Source organism: Fusarium tjaetaba (genome assembly GCF_013396195.1).
Source record: "Fusarium tjaetaba strain NRRL 66243 chromosome Unknown NRRL66243_c0000119, whole genome shotgun sequence".
Lineage (NCBI taxonomy): Eukaryota > Fungi > Ascomycota > Sordariomycetes > Hypocreales > Nectriaceae > Fusarium > Fusarium tjaetaba.
Window position 1 is genome coordinate 183,187 of NW_023501315.1, and position 13,168 is coordinate 196,354.

At 49.6% G+C, this 13,168-nt stretch overlaps 6 protein-coding genes across 6 annotated transcripts; 3 read left to right on the forward strand and 3 right to left on the reverse strand.

The window, feature by feature from the left end:
• Positions 1-1,733: 1,733 nt before the first annotated feature.
• On the forward strand, positions 1,734-3,549 carry FTJAE_6129 (ZSP1-like protein; the record flags this gene model as incomplete). Its single annotated transcript, XM_037352709.1, has 3 exons — positions 1,734-2,001; positions 2,055-3,426; positions 3,486-3,549. The coding sequence occupies 3 exons, from the start codon at positions 1,734-1,736 to the stop codon at positions 3,547-3,549; spliced, it is 1,704 nt and encodes a 567-aa protein (XP_037206807.1).
• A 450-nt stretch (positions 3,550-3,999) lies between these two features.
• FTJAE_6130 (pyridoxamine phosphate oxidase) lies at positions 4,000-4,553 on the reverse strand (the record flags this gene model as incomplete). The annotated part of the gene is made up of 2 exons (XM_037352711.1): positions 4,000-4,415; positions 4,478-4,553. The coding sequence occupies 2 exons, from the start codon at positions 4,551-4,553 to the stop codon at positions 4,000-4,002; spliced, it is 492 nt and encodes a 163-aa protein (XP_037206808.1).
• A 692-nt stretch (positions 4,554-5,245) lies between these two features.
• FTJAE_6131 (3-methylcrotonyl carboxylase alpha subunit) lies at positions 5,246-7,543 on the forward strand (the record flags this gene model as incomplete). The annotated part of the gene is made up of 3 exons (XM_037352712.1): positions 5,246-7,299; positions 7,347-7,425; positions 7,475-7,543. 3 exons carry the CDS (start codon positions 5,246-5,248, stop codon positions 7,541-7,543), a joined length of 2,202 nt encoding a protein of 733 aa, XP_037206809.1.
• Positions 7,544-7,870: 327 nt separating this feature from the next.
• FTJAE_6132 (SWIM zinc finger protein) lies at positions 7,871-8,957 on the reverse strand (the record flags this gene model as incomplete). Its single annotated transcript, XM_037352713.1, has 3 exons — positions 7,871-8,026; positions 8,082-8,647; positions 8,714-8,957. The coding sequence occupies 3 exons, from the start codon at positions 8,955-8,957 to the stop codon at positions 7,871-7,873; spliced, it is 966 nt and encodes a 321-aa protein (XP_037206810.1).
• Positions 8,958-10,010: 1,053 nt separating this feature from the next.
• FTJAE_6133 (AIG2 family) lies at positions 10,011-11,117 on the forward strand (the record flags this gene model as incomplete). Its single annotated transcript, XM_037352714.1, has 1 exon — positions 10,011-11,117. One exon carries the CDS (start codon positions 10,011-10,013, stop codon positions 11,115-11,117), a length of 1,107 nt encoding a protein of 368 aa, XP_037206811.1.
• Positions 11,118-11,285: 168 nt separating this feature from the next.
• On the reverse strand, positions 11,286-12,618 carry FTJAE_6134 (uncharacterized protein; the record flags this gene model as incomplete). The annotated part of the gene is made up of 3 exons (XM_037352715.1): positions 11,286-11,332; positions 11,381-11,959; positions 12,015-12,618. 3 exons carry the CDS (start codon positions 12,616-12,618, stop codon positions 11,286-11,288), a joined length of 1,230 nt encoding a protein of 409 aa, XP_037206812.1.
• Between the last annotated feature and the right edge of the window lie 550 nt (positions 12,619-13,168).

The window sequence follows — 13,168 nt, forward strand, 5'->3', positions numbered from 1 at the left end:
TATGATACAGACCCTTTAAAAATCACCAGCAACCCTGGATCATTGCAACTCTGCGATGTACCTACACAAGAACGCTAATAAAACACTAGCTGCTGTAAAATTTCTCCTGAGATAAAAATAGCGATGATTGATATTCATTGTAGTCAAAATGGAATATGAAACCCTGTTTGAGATACGCAAAAGTCTTTCGAGTGCTACGTACAAGTGCATATATGCGAGCTGGCTGGAGATGCGAGGTCGTTTTGCTATGGATACGTTCGGAGGTAGATAGGGGAGATGGGAGAGTAACTAAACATTGGAAGCATACGTAGCAAAAGCCTGCTATGTAATTGTACTGACGAACTTCCACAAATCCAGCACAGTAAGGTAGTGCTCTCGATGATATTCGCTGCATAACGTCAGGTTTGATCTCATAAAGCCTCGCGTGACTGACTACGCAATTGATAGACTTCGCCTCTGATATCAGTGTACATACCACACAACCCTGACGATGCGATCGCCAGTAACACAGCCTCGTTGCAGTTACCTATGTCAACGTCGAGACGTGATGGGCTGCAATTTTGCTCCGTGCCTTTCTTGGCCTGACCCTCCAGCCTCTCAGCGTGGAGGGATAGGCAACGTGCCCGATAGCACCATGACGAAAGATTGGCGCCACGCTTAAAATCGTGCGTCGCGCCCGTCCGAAGATCACTCCCACCCACAACCCTTGTAAGCGGGATCGTTTCCTACTTGGTAGTGGAGCCACGGAGGCTTAAACAATTTTGAGACGTCTGACGATGGGATCTGCGCATTTTAGAATCGCTTGCTGCTGTTTGTTTCGTGCTCCTGGCCGTCACACAACAGGGGTAAACCATTTGTTTGCTCGATGATACCAAGGCGGCAGCATTTGTGACACCGCAGCAGAAATAGTTTCTGGATGGGTGCGAAGGCAGAGGGAGCCTTTATCGACGAAGAATTTGCCTCTTACGCCTCCCATGCCGCGTGGCATTTGTTAACCAAATCCCGTTCCTAGTTGGAGGTGAGATTCTACTAAACCCTGGCTTTGGACAAGCTCCGGCGCCACAGCACACATGGGCGGGTTTCAATGGCCAGCATCGCATGGGCCTGGATGGTAGGTTGGGTTACCTCAATCAGGGTGCTGGAGTCCAGCTGTTGCGCCATGTCAGCGACAGCGTTGCAGGTGAATCGCGATGAGACAGAGGGTTCCTCAAGGAGCTGAAGCCCCATATTGAGGTAACCAGAGTGAGATGTTCAGATGTAGATGGAGCCTAAACAAGGCAGTTTAATGGGGCTTTTGTCATAGCTTATATCTAGCTCGAGTTATCAATCGATGATGGAGGAGGTCTCATCAACGTGCATCGTCCTCTAAACTTGCTCTACCTAACAACGGCACCGCCGCCTCGCCCCAAAACGAACCCACTCGCCCTGCGTTCTCTTTCATTAGATTTCGCCATCACTAGCTGGGCCTCTTTAACTTTCTTCTCCTTTTAACATCCCACGGCACAATCAACTTGGACAATTAAAAGGCATTGCCTTTGCAAATACGAACGGAAACTCCCAGACGATTTTTTTGCGCCCTCAGCTTTTGTGCAATTTCTCCAGAGCCTTATCAGTCGTCTCATATCCACGTGTGCGCGCACGCCGAGAGAAGCAGCATCAAGGAACTCCCCGATTCGCGCCGATCCTTAATTATTCTCCCAAAACAACGACACCAACTGCATTGCTGATATTTGATGGCTTCTTGGAAATCGTTCTCGGTTCCGTCGTTTCGGCTGACGCAGCTCGCTCAAGATGCATATGAACTCCCCCTACAAACACTCGCCAACACACATGAATCGCACCCTTCCATCGGGCATCTTTGCCTACTCGTGTTCGAGGCTGTCCTTGAAGTAGTATGTGTCAGTCTACCTGGTTACATCGTTGCGCGACTTGGCCACTTCGATGCCGAGAAGCAGAAATTCTTGGCCAATCTAAATGTGATGCTATTCACACCATGCTTGAGTATGTACTTGTTTCGCACTAAACCCGTACTGTCTACTAATATATCGCTACAGTTTTCACCAAGCTCGCCTCCCAGCTTAACGCTGAGAAGCTATCCGATCTCGCTATCATACCGGTCATCTTCGTCGTCCAAACGTTTGTATCATGGGTTGTATCATATGTCGTCGCAAAGTTGTTCCGATTCAACAGGCGGGCATCCAACTTCGTTACAGCGATGGGTGTTTTCGGAAACTCCAACTCGTTACCCATCTCTCTTGTTTTATCACTCTCTCAAACGCTGAAAGGTCTGCATTGGGACAAGGTTCCGGGCGATAACGATGACGAAGTTGGCGCGCGTGGTATTCTCTACCTCCTTATCTTCCAGCAGCTTGGTCAGCTCGTTCGGTGGAGTTGGGGTTACCATGTCCTTCTTGCCCCTAAGGATAAATACCCCGAGTACCGCGAAGAGATTGCCGAGGAAGGCCAACGTTATCACGATGACGAGAATCAGGATGACCACCAGAATGCGCCTCTGATTGATGGCCTTGACGGAGAAACAGAGGACGAGGGAGACAGCCACAGCATCGACTCGCAAAACTATGATCCTGCTGGCCGTACTCCTGTGGCAAATGCCTCCCGAGTTTCACTGGCAGTCTCTAGCGATGACGAATATCTGCCCAAAAAGCCGCATCTCAAGATTAACCAACAACAACCGGATGTTGTTGCACCCCTTAATGGAAACGAAGGTAGCATGGATTCCTTCCCCCGTGTCCCGGCATTGGAGGATCATGAAGAGCCGACTGGCGTCGCGGGCCGGACTAAATCTGCCATTAAATCGCCCTTCATCCGTCTTGGAAAGGCAACATCCCAAACCCTCAGCAACTGGTACCAGAAGTCTCCAGCTCCTGTCAAATCTTGCTTGAAAATCACGAAGCGTGTGGCCGGGAAATTCAACAACTTTATCTGGGAATTCATGAACCCCCCTCTCTGGGCTATGTTGATTGCCATCCTCGTTGCCTCTATTCCAGCTCTTCAACGACTCTTTTTTGAGGAGGGCTCTTTCGTCCAGAATAGTGTGACCAACGCCGTTCGCTCTAGCGGAGATGTCGCTGTCCCACTGATCCTCGTTGTTCTCGGCGCCAATCTTGCTCGTAATACCATGGCTAAGGACGAGGCTCTAGACCCTGAGGAAGAGCGCATTGGCAACAAACTACTTATTGCCTCACTTCTTTGCCGTATGGTTCTACCCACTGCCATCATGGCTCCCATGCTTGCGCTTATGGCCAAATATGTACCCGTTAGCATTCTTGACGATCCAATTTTCGTTATCGTTTGTTTCTTGCTCACCGGAGCTCCCAGCGCCCTCCAGCTTGCTCAAATTTGTCAAATCAACAGTGTATTTGAGAAGACAATGGGCAGAATCTTGTTCCAGAGCTATGTCATCTGGTAAGTCATGACACCTGATGCTCGGTGTAATCCATCCCGAATTGCGCTAACATATGCAGGATTCTTCCCTCTACTCTTATTTTGGTAATGATGGCCCTCGAGGTTGTTGAGTGGGCTCGATGATGCGCCTGCCGTCTACATACAATAAGCTGAGGTGAAATGACCATGTCTTTCATGCGTCAAATGCTATCTGATGAGTTTGTCTGATCTATCTTTACAGTTGTTTGTCTGCAGAGGCGTTGGGTGGCTGGAATTGATTGGGAATCAGGAAAATTTATACTGGCGTGGCCTTGCGGCAACCCGGGGGCTCACAAAGCTTGACCTGGTGGAAGGGCGATATGATATGATATTTTTTTTGCCTGCTTTTACTTCGTTGCGTAAGAAAGGTACTGGTTTTGAGGAATTGATCTACATGGTACCCTGCCTGGAACGCCTGTGCCTTGCGAATAATAGAGTGGTCAATATTATCACATTGAATTGCTGAAACCAATAATGTACCTTACTGCATCTCGAAAACTGATTGCTAAAGTACAACGATGAGGCTCTGGCAAAGGATGTGGGATTGCGACGTGATCATTCTTGCTGAGTTCCGTTGACCAGGTGACCTTCTGGTACGATCGCCCAGTCTCTTACAGTACCCTTCCAATCGCTAATGCGTACATCCTTGATATCGACCGAAACAACTCTTACTTCCTCACCAGCTACAAAGCAGTTGCGGCCTCCATCCTCGACAGGTCCGTTGTCCCGCTGGAAAGGCTGAGCCGCGGACTCATCGAAAGTATTGTTCTCCAGATGCTGCTCGCGGTAATACTTTTCTTCATCTGTTCCGCTAGGCACTAGACGAGCGGCACCTCCTATGGTTGCACTGATGCTAGAGAGTGCTGAAGTGTTGAGGTTCAAGAGGAGTGAGGCGAGACTCGATCGGTGCTCTGGGCCAGGAGAACCACCAGATGGTCGGCGGCCGTGAGTAGGTGGTCGATGGGAGACCCCTGAAAGTATTGTAAGTATGTTTTAGGGTTCACTAATCTCGAACGTGAAGGACGCGACTTACAATCGTGGACAAGAAGGGATACATTGGGGTTGGCGACCAGGTTTGTGGTCTTCCGTGATGCCGGGTTCGTAGTCATGATGATAACGGGATAGTTAGAATAAGGTGACGAGGGAAGATATGTGTAGTTCATTAGAGAGACATGGGGCACGTTATCGGTGCATGTTGCCAAGTGAAGCTATATGGATTATCAGCCTTCGATCTGTGATGGCATTGTTGGTGGTGCGGGGAAGGTTTACAAATCGAGCACTGTCGAGGCATTGAACGACATCCGGCGGAAGAGTCGACGTTGTTTGCTTATGGGTATCACCCTGAGAAGCTTCGGAGTTGAGAGGTATTTGATCCATGATATATTGGCTGCGATGATTGATGATGCTGTGATCCAATATCTTGAGGTAGTGGAGGGGCTCGACTTGCTGCACGGTACATTCCGTAAATCCACTATATGCTGAGTCACCCATCATTGCAGGAATATGACGTAATGACACTGGGCGCGCTTTCCCCAGAGTCTTCTAAACTGTCGTCTGGGGAAGGTACCTAGGTACCGGTTACTTGCGGCTCCTCACGGTCACGTCTGTCCTTGCCGACTTGAACCTTCAAAGCCGACGGCATAGCACATTCACGGCATAGGGACGGCTCATCACCCGGGACGGAGATTTACAGTCGGTTTCTCTCATTATTTATGTCAGTGAGAATCATTTTGAAAATCTGTCAAGTTGCATACTGCTCCTTGATCTCACACTGGGCGCTTCATTAACCCCATCGCTCATCATGCGTTCCACACTTCGCGCAAATCGTCGACTTGCTTTGAAACCTCTCCCTCGATTCCTCTCAACATCTGCTTCAAGCGCGTCTGTTTCTTCAGTGTCTTCTTCATCATCTGCACCAAAGCACACACCCATCAATTCTGTCCTTATCGCCAACCGTGGTGAGATCGCCATCCGTATCAACCGGACTGCTGAGCGCCTTGGCATTCGGGCTACAACCGTCTATACAGATGTTGACGCTGGCTCATGGCATGCTTCTTCGGGGTTCCAGTCTCTGGCGCTAGGTCCCGCGAACGCCTATCTTGATGGAGAGAAAATCATTGCTCTAGCGAAGCAAAATGGCATCCAGGCACTCCATCCAGGCTATGGTTTCTTATCCGAAAACTCCAAGTTCGCAGAGCGTTGCGAAGAGGAAGGCATCGTGTTTGTCGGACCACCCGCTAGTGCCATGGCCGACATGGGACATAAGGCCCGTAGTAAAGAAATTATGACAGCTGCAAATGTTCCCTGTGTGCCAGGGTATCATGGAGCAGACCAGGGCGAGCAGGAACTCCTGGAGCATGCCAAAAACATCACTTTCCCGGTGCTCCTCAAGAGTGTACGAGGAGGTGGAGGCAAGGGAATGCGAATCGTTCTGACTGAGGAGGAGTTCTTGACGCAACTCAGAAGTGCCCGTGCCGAGGCCAAGGCCTCATTTGGTGAAGGAGGCGAGGTCATGCTAGTGGAGAAGTACATCATTCGACCAAGGCACGTCGAGGTGCAAGTTTTTGCCGACAAATGGGGTAACACCGTCGCGCTTGGTGAACGAGATTGCAGTGTCCAGCGTCGGCATCAAAAGATCCTCGAAGAATCCCCAGCTCCAGATCTAGATCTGGCAACTCGACACGATCTCTGGGATAAGGCTAGAAAAGCTGCCTCAGCAGTTGGCTATGTCGGCGCTGGCACTGTTGAGTTTATCCTCGACAAGGATACCAACAAATTCTATTTCATGGAAATGAACACTCGACTTCAAGTGGAGCATCCTGTCACGGAGATGGTGACTGGCCTGGATCTAGTCGAATGGCAATTCCGAGTTGCTGCGGGCGAAAAGCTTCCACTCTCCCAAGAAGAGGTGGAAGTACAAATGAACGAGAGGGGTGCCGCCATTGAAGCACGGATTTATGCCGAAAATCCTGAGAAGGGCTTTATTCCTGACTCCGGCAAATTAGTGAGAGCTTATCTCCCTACTGAATTACAGAACGAGGATGTTCGCCTGGATTGGGGATTCCGATCTGGTAACACTATCTCTGAAGCATACGACGGCATGATCGCCAAACTTATCGTGCGAGGCGATACGAGAGAACGTGCTATCGCCAAATTGGAAAGCGTTCTACGCTCATACGAAATTGTTGGTGTTGCTACAAATATCGAATTCCTCAAGCGACTTTGCGAGACTGATGCCTTTGTGGCTGGGGACGTGGAAACGGGCTTCATCGACAAGTGGCGAGAGGAGCTTTTCAAACCCCGACCTATCAAGAATGAGGTTGTCGCCCAAGCAGCCCTTGGGATGATCAACTTTGAACTTCGGGATTCTGGTGCCCATGGCTTGACACTTGGCTTTGGCGAAACGAACAACATCGGGGAACGAAAGCTGAACTTTAAAATCCTGGATGGGTATAGCAAGGAAGAGGGCGAGGTCGTCGAGGCCAGCGTGACACAGACAGGTCATAACCTTTACAACGTTGCTGTCCACCGAAAAGGTGACGAGGCACCCCAAGTGTTCACAAATATTGCTTGCCAGCCTGAGCCTGAAGGTGAAGTGATGAAACTCGAATCATACTTCCCCCTTGAGCGCATTCAATCCTCAGTGGTCCCTCAGCACACAGGCAATGATACAAAGGTTACCGTTTTCCAGCATGGCGTGAAAACAGACCTTGTTCTTCTACCGCCCAAGTGGTACGAGAAAGCTCTTGGGCTTAAGGAGTCAAGCGCCTCAGTTGCAGCACCGATGCCGTGCAAGATCTTGAAGAACGAAGTGGTGGAGGGCCAAACTGTGCAAAAGGGAGCACCACTTGTGGTGTAAGTTGACCAATTCCGATATGCAGAATAAGCTAACAACCTTCCAGAATTGAGTCAATGAAGATGGAAACTATCATCCGGTCACCACAGGATGGTATAATTAAGAAGCTTGCACATAAAGAAGGAGTAAGTTCCCAGGGTAATACTCTCTGCTATCTCATCTAACGTCATATAGGATATTTGCAAGGCTGGTACGGTGCTTGTACTATTTGAAGAGGGCGAGACAAAGGACGAAGAGTCATGAACGAAATTGGATACCATGATGAACGAATTTGGCGTTACTTAAATGAGATTGGCTGATACGCTACCTACTAAAGAGAAATGTGCTTGACCCCTTTATGATCCCCTCCCAGTCGTTGGGCCTGTTCCACTTTATCAAATACGTAGAGAATTAATCCCCAATGTCAAAAACATGCGTACGCCTAAACACCAAAAAGCTCCATTAACTTAAATCATAATCATGCTGTGTCTGAAACTGTGTCCATAATAAGTCAAAGAACATATACCCTGAGCCTAAGGCGGCATAGGGTCGGGTCTGTCGTCGTCTTGGCAGAAATCTTATGCCATATGATTATCTGGTGTGCATCTTTATGTACTCCGAGGGTAGATATCGAGAAAGTTTTGATTGCTTAGCCGCTTGACGTATCCGCTTCCACCAGTCCTCGAGACGTGCCTGGAATTTTGGGTTGTCGGGCGAAGTATAAGTAGTAAGCTTGTTAAGGAGATCCTGAAAGAGATGTCAGCAGAGTGTTTGAGCACAGCACGTTGTTCGAGCGACTTACCTCCTCCAGGGCCAGTGTGATGAATCCCATTACGAAAGCCACCCAAGCAAGAGTCCCATTCGTACTTAAGAATTGGTTGCCCCCCCGGAACTCAACTGTGCCAGTACATTTCCCTGTCTTGGGGTTTGGGAAAATGTTCTGGAAGTTCCATAGCACGTATCGGTTCCCCTGCATGTAGTAGCATAAATCCATTTCGGATGTTGTTGACTTGATTTCTGATGCGACTTGGAGAAGTGAGCCCTTGCTTTTACCGAATCGTATCAGGGTTTCACGCAACCCAGAACCCATGCTTTGACTGTTTGGCCGACAGTACTGGTTTTCTCGACGGGCTTTGGGGAGGACAGCTGCCACAAATTCTTCATAAACAACAGATGCAAACGCAATCTTCTTGAGGCCACGTAAGGAGAACTTGTTCTGACCAGAGACGGGAGTGACATGGACGTGGCCGCCGCAGGAGATATCGCGTTGGGGACTGAAGTGTACACGCATCGCTTCCCAAAAGTCGCCAAGTATGCCGCTGACATGTTGTTTGGTATCTAGGCGAGGAGAGACGACTTCCATGCAGACTAGGATCCCCTGTTAGTGAGCAAACTAAACCGTTCGCTGGTTTCGCGGTGAAGAGAATGACATACCCATGGGACGCTCTCTCTTCAAAGATCCATCTCGAGTGACGAACCATTTACCACCGTAGTACTCCGGATGCTTGCTGTACTTTGAACAGTCATCGTGAACAGCTTCGATGTTGCGGTTCCGTAGCTTCTGTGCTAATTGTCGATACCAGTCGACATTGGTAAAGCTATCAGCACCACCGTAAGGCTTTACCACAGCCTCGATCTCCACGCCGAAGTTGTAATGCCTGAGCTTTGATACCGTCATGATCGACAAGATGTGGGAAGTATTTGGGGACTCGAAAAAGAAAGAATGGTAAAATTGGCTGGGGTCGGGTTGAAGGTGGCGGATTTGGCCATGCAGCTGTATAAGACAACCACCTTGGTTTTTGAATAATAGACTTGCTGCAGAGAAGGAGTCGTTCTACATGAAGGCGATCACCTGTTTCCTGATGCGCTTGTGCCTTGTTCAAAACGTCTGGATACGGTCGCGTGCTTTACCCAAACACAACCACAACAAAAGTGTCAGATGTTGGCTCTCAGCTTTTTGTCAGTAACACGCTCGCTCGCCTAACCTGAGCTGTCATTGTCACATCTCAGAATTGTCGCCTCGCCTTCAGGTTAAGTACAGCAAAAGCCTTTCTGGCCTCGAATGGCGGTGCGGATGCATGGTTTGGCGGGAGCTGTTGTTGTGGATCTGGCCGGGGGGCTCCGGGGAGAAATGCCGGAAGACCGGGGCCACGGTGCGGAGCCCAACAAGGAAATGGAGGCGGGCTGGGCCGTCTCGTAGCGTCTGAATATTCTGAGGCTATCAAACGACGCCTGTTTTTGCCTATCATCTGTAAAGGCCCAGACAGTCGGTATTGACCAAAATGTAACCGCGTCTACCCTGTCAAGTTCGCTTGCCAGGTACCTTGCGAGTCTTCCAACGTGGGACGCAGCAATTGGCCATGAGTTGGCGTCTCCTCTTGTGAAAATCTGACTCATTTGCTGCCCAATGTGACAATAAGGCCCAGTCGGTGACTTGCACAACCTAGCCCGCTCCGCCCATTGAGCGCTGCTGGCGCTGACCACAGCTACTGTACGTAAGTTAGTTTATGCTTTAGCCAAGTCGACGTGGACACTGTTTGCTTGATCGATGTTGTTTTTCTCATGTGAGGGAGCCGATTCACATCACATCTTAATCGCCGTTAGCTCACTATCACATTTTCATACCACAACGAAAACGTAACGCAACACACACACACAAACATACGCAGTTTTTTACCCTGCATCTCGCCATCGGATACACGGAGCTTGCTGCCTCCGACAGATCTACATCATGAATTTGTCTGCAGATGAGGCTCAGGCCGACACCGGCCAGCCGCTCACCAAGTATTACTTTGCCTATGGTAGTAATCTTCATCTACAGCAGATGAAACGAAGATGTCCTGGAAGCAAATTCATCGGCTCTGGGAAGCTGGCAGATCATCGTTGGCAGATCAACGAGCGTGGATATGCCAATGTTATCGAGTCTCAAGGACATTGGGTTGAAGGCCTTGTTTATGAGATCAATCCCCGCGATGAGGCTCGTCTTGACATCAACGAAGGTGTTTCCAAGGACGCATACCAGAAGAAGTACATGACTATTACGCTACGGCGTGCTGAAGCCGCCTTATATCGCCGACCTGTGTCTTGGATTGTCAACAATGGTGGCCCAGACCACGCACGAGTCCTTGCCCAGCAAGGGGAAGGGCAGAGAAAGGCCATCAACCACAAGCCACATTTGGAACAGAACATCTTGGTATACATAAGTCCAAGATACATTGTCGATAGCGAACCAAAAGAGGAGTATATCAACAGAATCAACTCAGGCATTGATGATGCCACATCCTTAGGGGTCACCAACGACTATATCAGCAACTGTGTCCGACCTTTCATTCCAGCACCGACTGGCCAAACCTCAGGAGACAAAGGAGCAACTGGAATCGCGAAAGCTACCGGACCACCGAAGCCAAAAGTTGTGAGAAAAGTTCCGAATCCCGCAAAAAAGGTGAAGCAACCTGCCCGCGAGGTCAAGCGAGCAACGCCGCCCAGAGGGAGAGATTCATCACCGCCGAACAACAGGGCACCTGGCCAAAGACCCCTACACCTTCAACCTCAGGTGGTTCAAGGTCCGCGCTGGACCAGGAATGCCGCCTCGAATGTGCCCGAGAGGCTCGGGCGGCCTTCACAGTCACGGCCATCAGCACCATCACTTCCCCCAAGGCCACTCGCGCCGCATTACCCAGGAAACACTCTACAAGTCCCTGTTCCTGGTCGGCGGCGACCTGCATCAGAAGTTGGCGCCCCACCACCGCCTCTCCCTCCTCGGCCAACCCGTCGAGTTCGCAGTATACCGGTAATCGTTACTCATCAGGAAGGTTATGGTGGTTATTGGTATCGATAAAAGCATTTCTAGCCCAGTTTCCTTAAAATACCCAAATATGATATCCTCAAGACAATAAAAGTAGCATTGCGTTTTATTCTTCTCCGTTCATCGTTTCATCCTTTAATGCTGTTGTTTCTGTTTGCTGACTTCTACGCCTTACAAGAACACAATTTAATAAGACACGGACTAATATCTTTGTCTGCTTGATGCCGATATGACAGATCCAGCTGGCCCTAAGACGTGTCAGAGCTTAAAAGGGTGTGGAGAATACCTGTACTTACTCCTTGAACTTGATGCTCTTGATGAGCTTCGACTAGTTCCCTGAGAAGTTGGCGTATTGTTCCATAGGAAACTCATGATTGTTGGACCCTGGAGTACATCCCCACCTGAGTTGGTGACGAGAACTGTGGGTTTAACAATTGCTTTCAACCCGAGCTTTCTACCACCTTCGACTCTCTCAACGAAAAGCCCAGGAGCTATATCAAATAGATATATAACACCGCGGCGTGCTTGAGAAGCCGCCTTGGTTCCACTCAAGTCAAGAGTTGCTCCTCCATTCGCCAGATTCAAGCATTGGTAAACCTCCAACCTCGTCGCGGCTGTGCGAGCAGGCCACTTCAACGAAAATACACTTGGCGCCAGTTGAAGCTGATGAGCGAGATCTGCTGCAGGTTCTACAATGCTTCGACGAATAGAACCTTGCAGTTCAGCGGGAGGACTCTTCGGGGCAATGATTGATAGTAAAGTTGACAGATCGTCGACAACAAAATTCAAAAACCTTTGCCGGCGCATTCTGAAAGATGGTTGGTGAGTCAAAGCAGTCAGCGTCTCGCTTCTCCATTCCCTACAATGAGCTGTATCTTGTGAGATGTTAGCAGCTTGGTATATATATCACGCCCCGGGACTAAGACAAACCTCTTGGCAGTCGAGACATAGTGTTCTCGAGATCATCAACCCACCTCGACGTTCCGTCGCCTTGCGTATCATCGAGAGGACAATAAAAGGACTTTGAGAACAGAGTAACGTGGAGATAGTTCATGATGACCCCAGTGATGTGAAATTCATCAGCCTGCGTAACATTCAAGCATCGTCTTGATTGTTCCCTGAGAAGAGAAACGAGTCGTAGCCCTTCTGGAGAGGATGCTCTGGCAGCAAGGCGGCCAATTTCCAGATCCTCAATAGCATACGCAGCACGGTTTTCAACCCAGCGCTGGACATTCCCAATTAGGACCTTGTAGGCTTCTCTAGCCTCTGTTTCTGTGATATCTCTTCTCCTAGGCTGTAGACGAAAGATTTGATCCTGAGCCTCTGCGAGCTGCCGCTGGGTGACGGCAAGTTGTCTCCTGAGAGTTTCCGCCTCTTCTGCCAGCTGGCCCTTTTCTGATTCCCGGTTCTCGATTTCCTGCTGCCTGGAATCCAACACATTCTCCGTGAAGCGACGCAAATGGGTCTCGCTGGCCAGTTTGTCCTTAAGTGCGGGAGTCTGTACGGATCCTTGTTTCGTCGCCTCCGGATCCATGATGACGGGTTGCTGTACTCAAAGTTCTTGTGTATGACAGCCCAAAGATGAAGATGAGTCTGCCAATGTCGCACGTGCAAATCATTAAGCGACAGATGTTGGCCAGTAATCCGCTAGATTGGTTCTGTCCCTCTGGTAAGTCGAATCAAAGGCAACAAATCAGGGCTACCTTACAGCGTACCACCAATGGGCGTCAAGACTCTTGGAAAAGAACTCAATACTCGCAGCCTCATATTGCGGTTGGATCCAAACAATGGTTTCACTTAGGCACCAGGTGATAGGTACCTAATGCATCCGAAAGTCTCCAGCTGTACGACATCAAAAGTCGGTCTCGTCTTAGGCCGCTTAGGCGGCCACTGCATGCTCCACTACCTGAATTTACCAGGGTAACTGTCATTCGTAGCTGCGCCGAGTTTCTGCTCAAGGCCAAGTCTGCAGTGCCCAAACCCCTCCACCCATTTGATCGAAAGCCCTGATGAGGCCGAAGTTGGTGGTAAAAGTGGTGGTCATTGCTCCATAACTGGTCGGTGAGGATGAGCGAGGCCCAAAG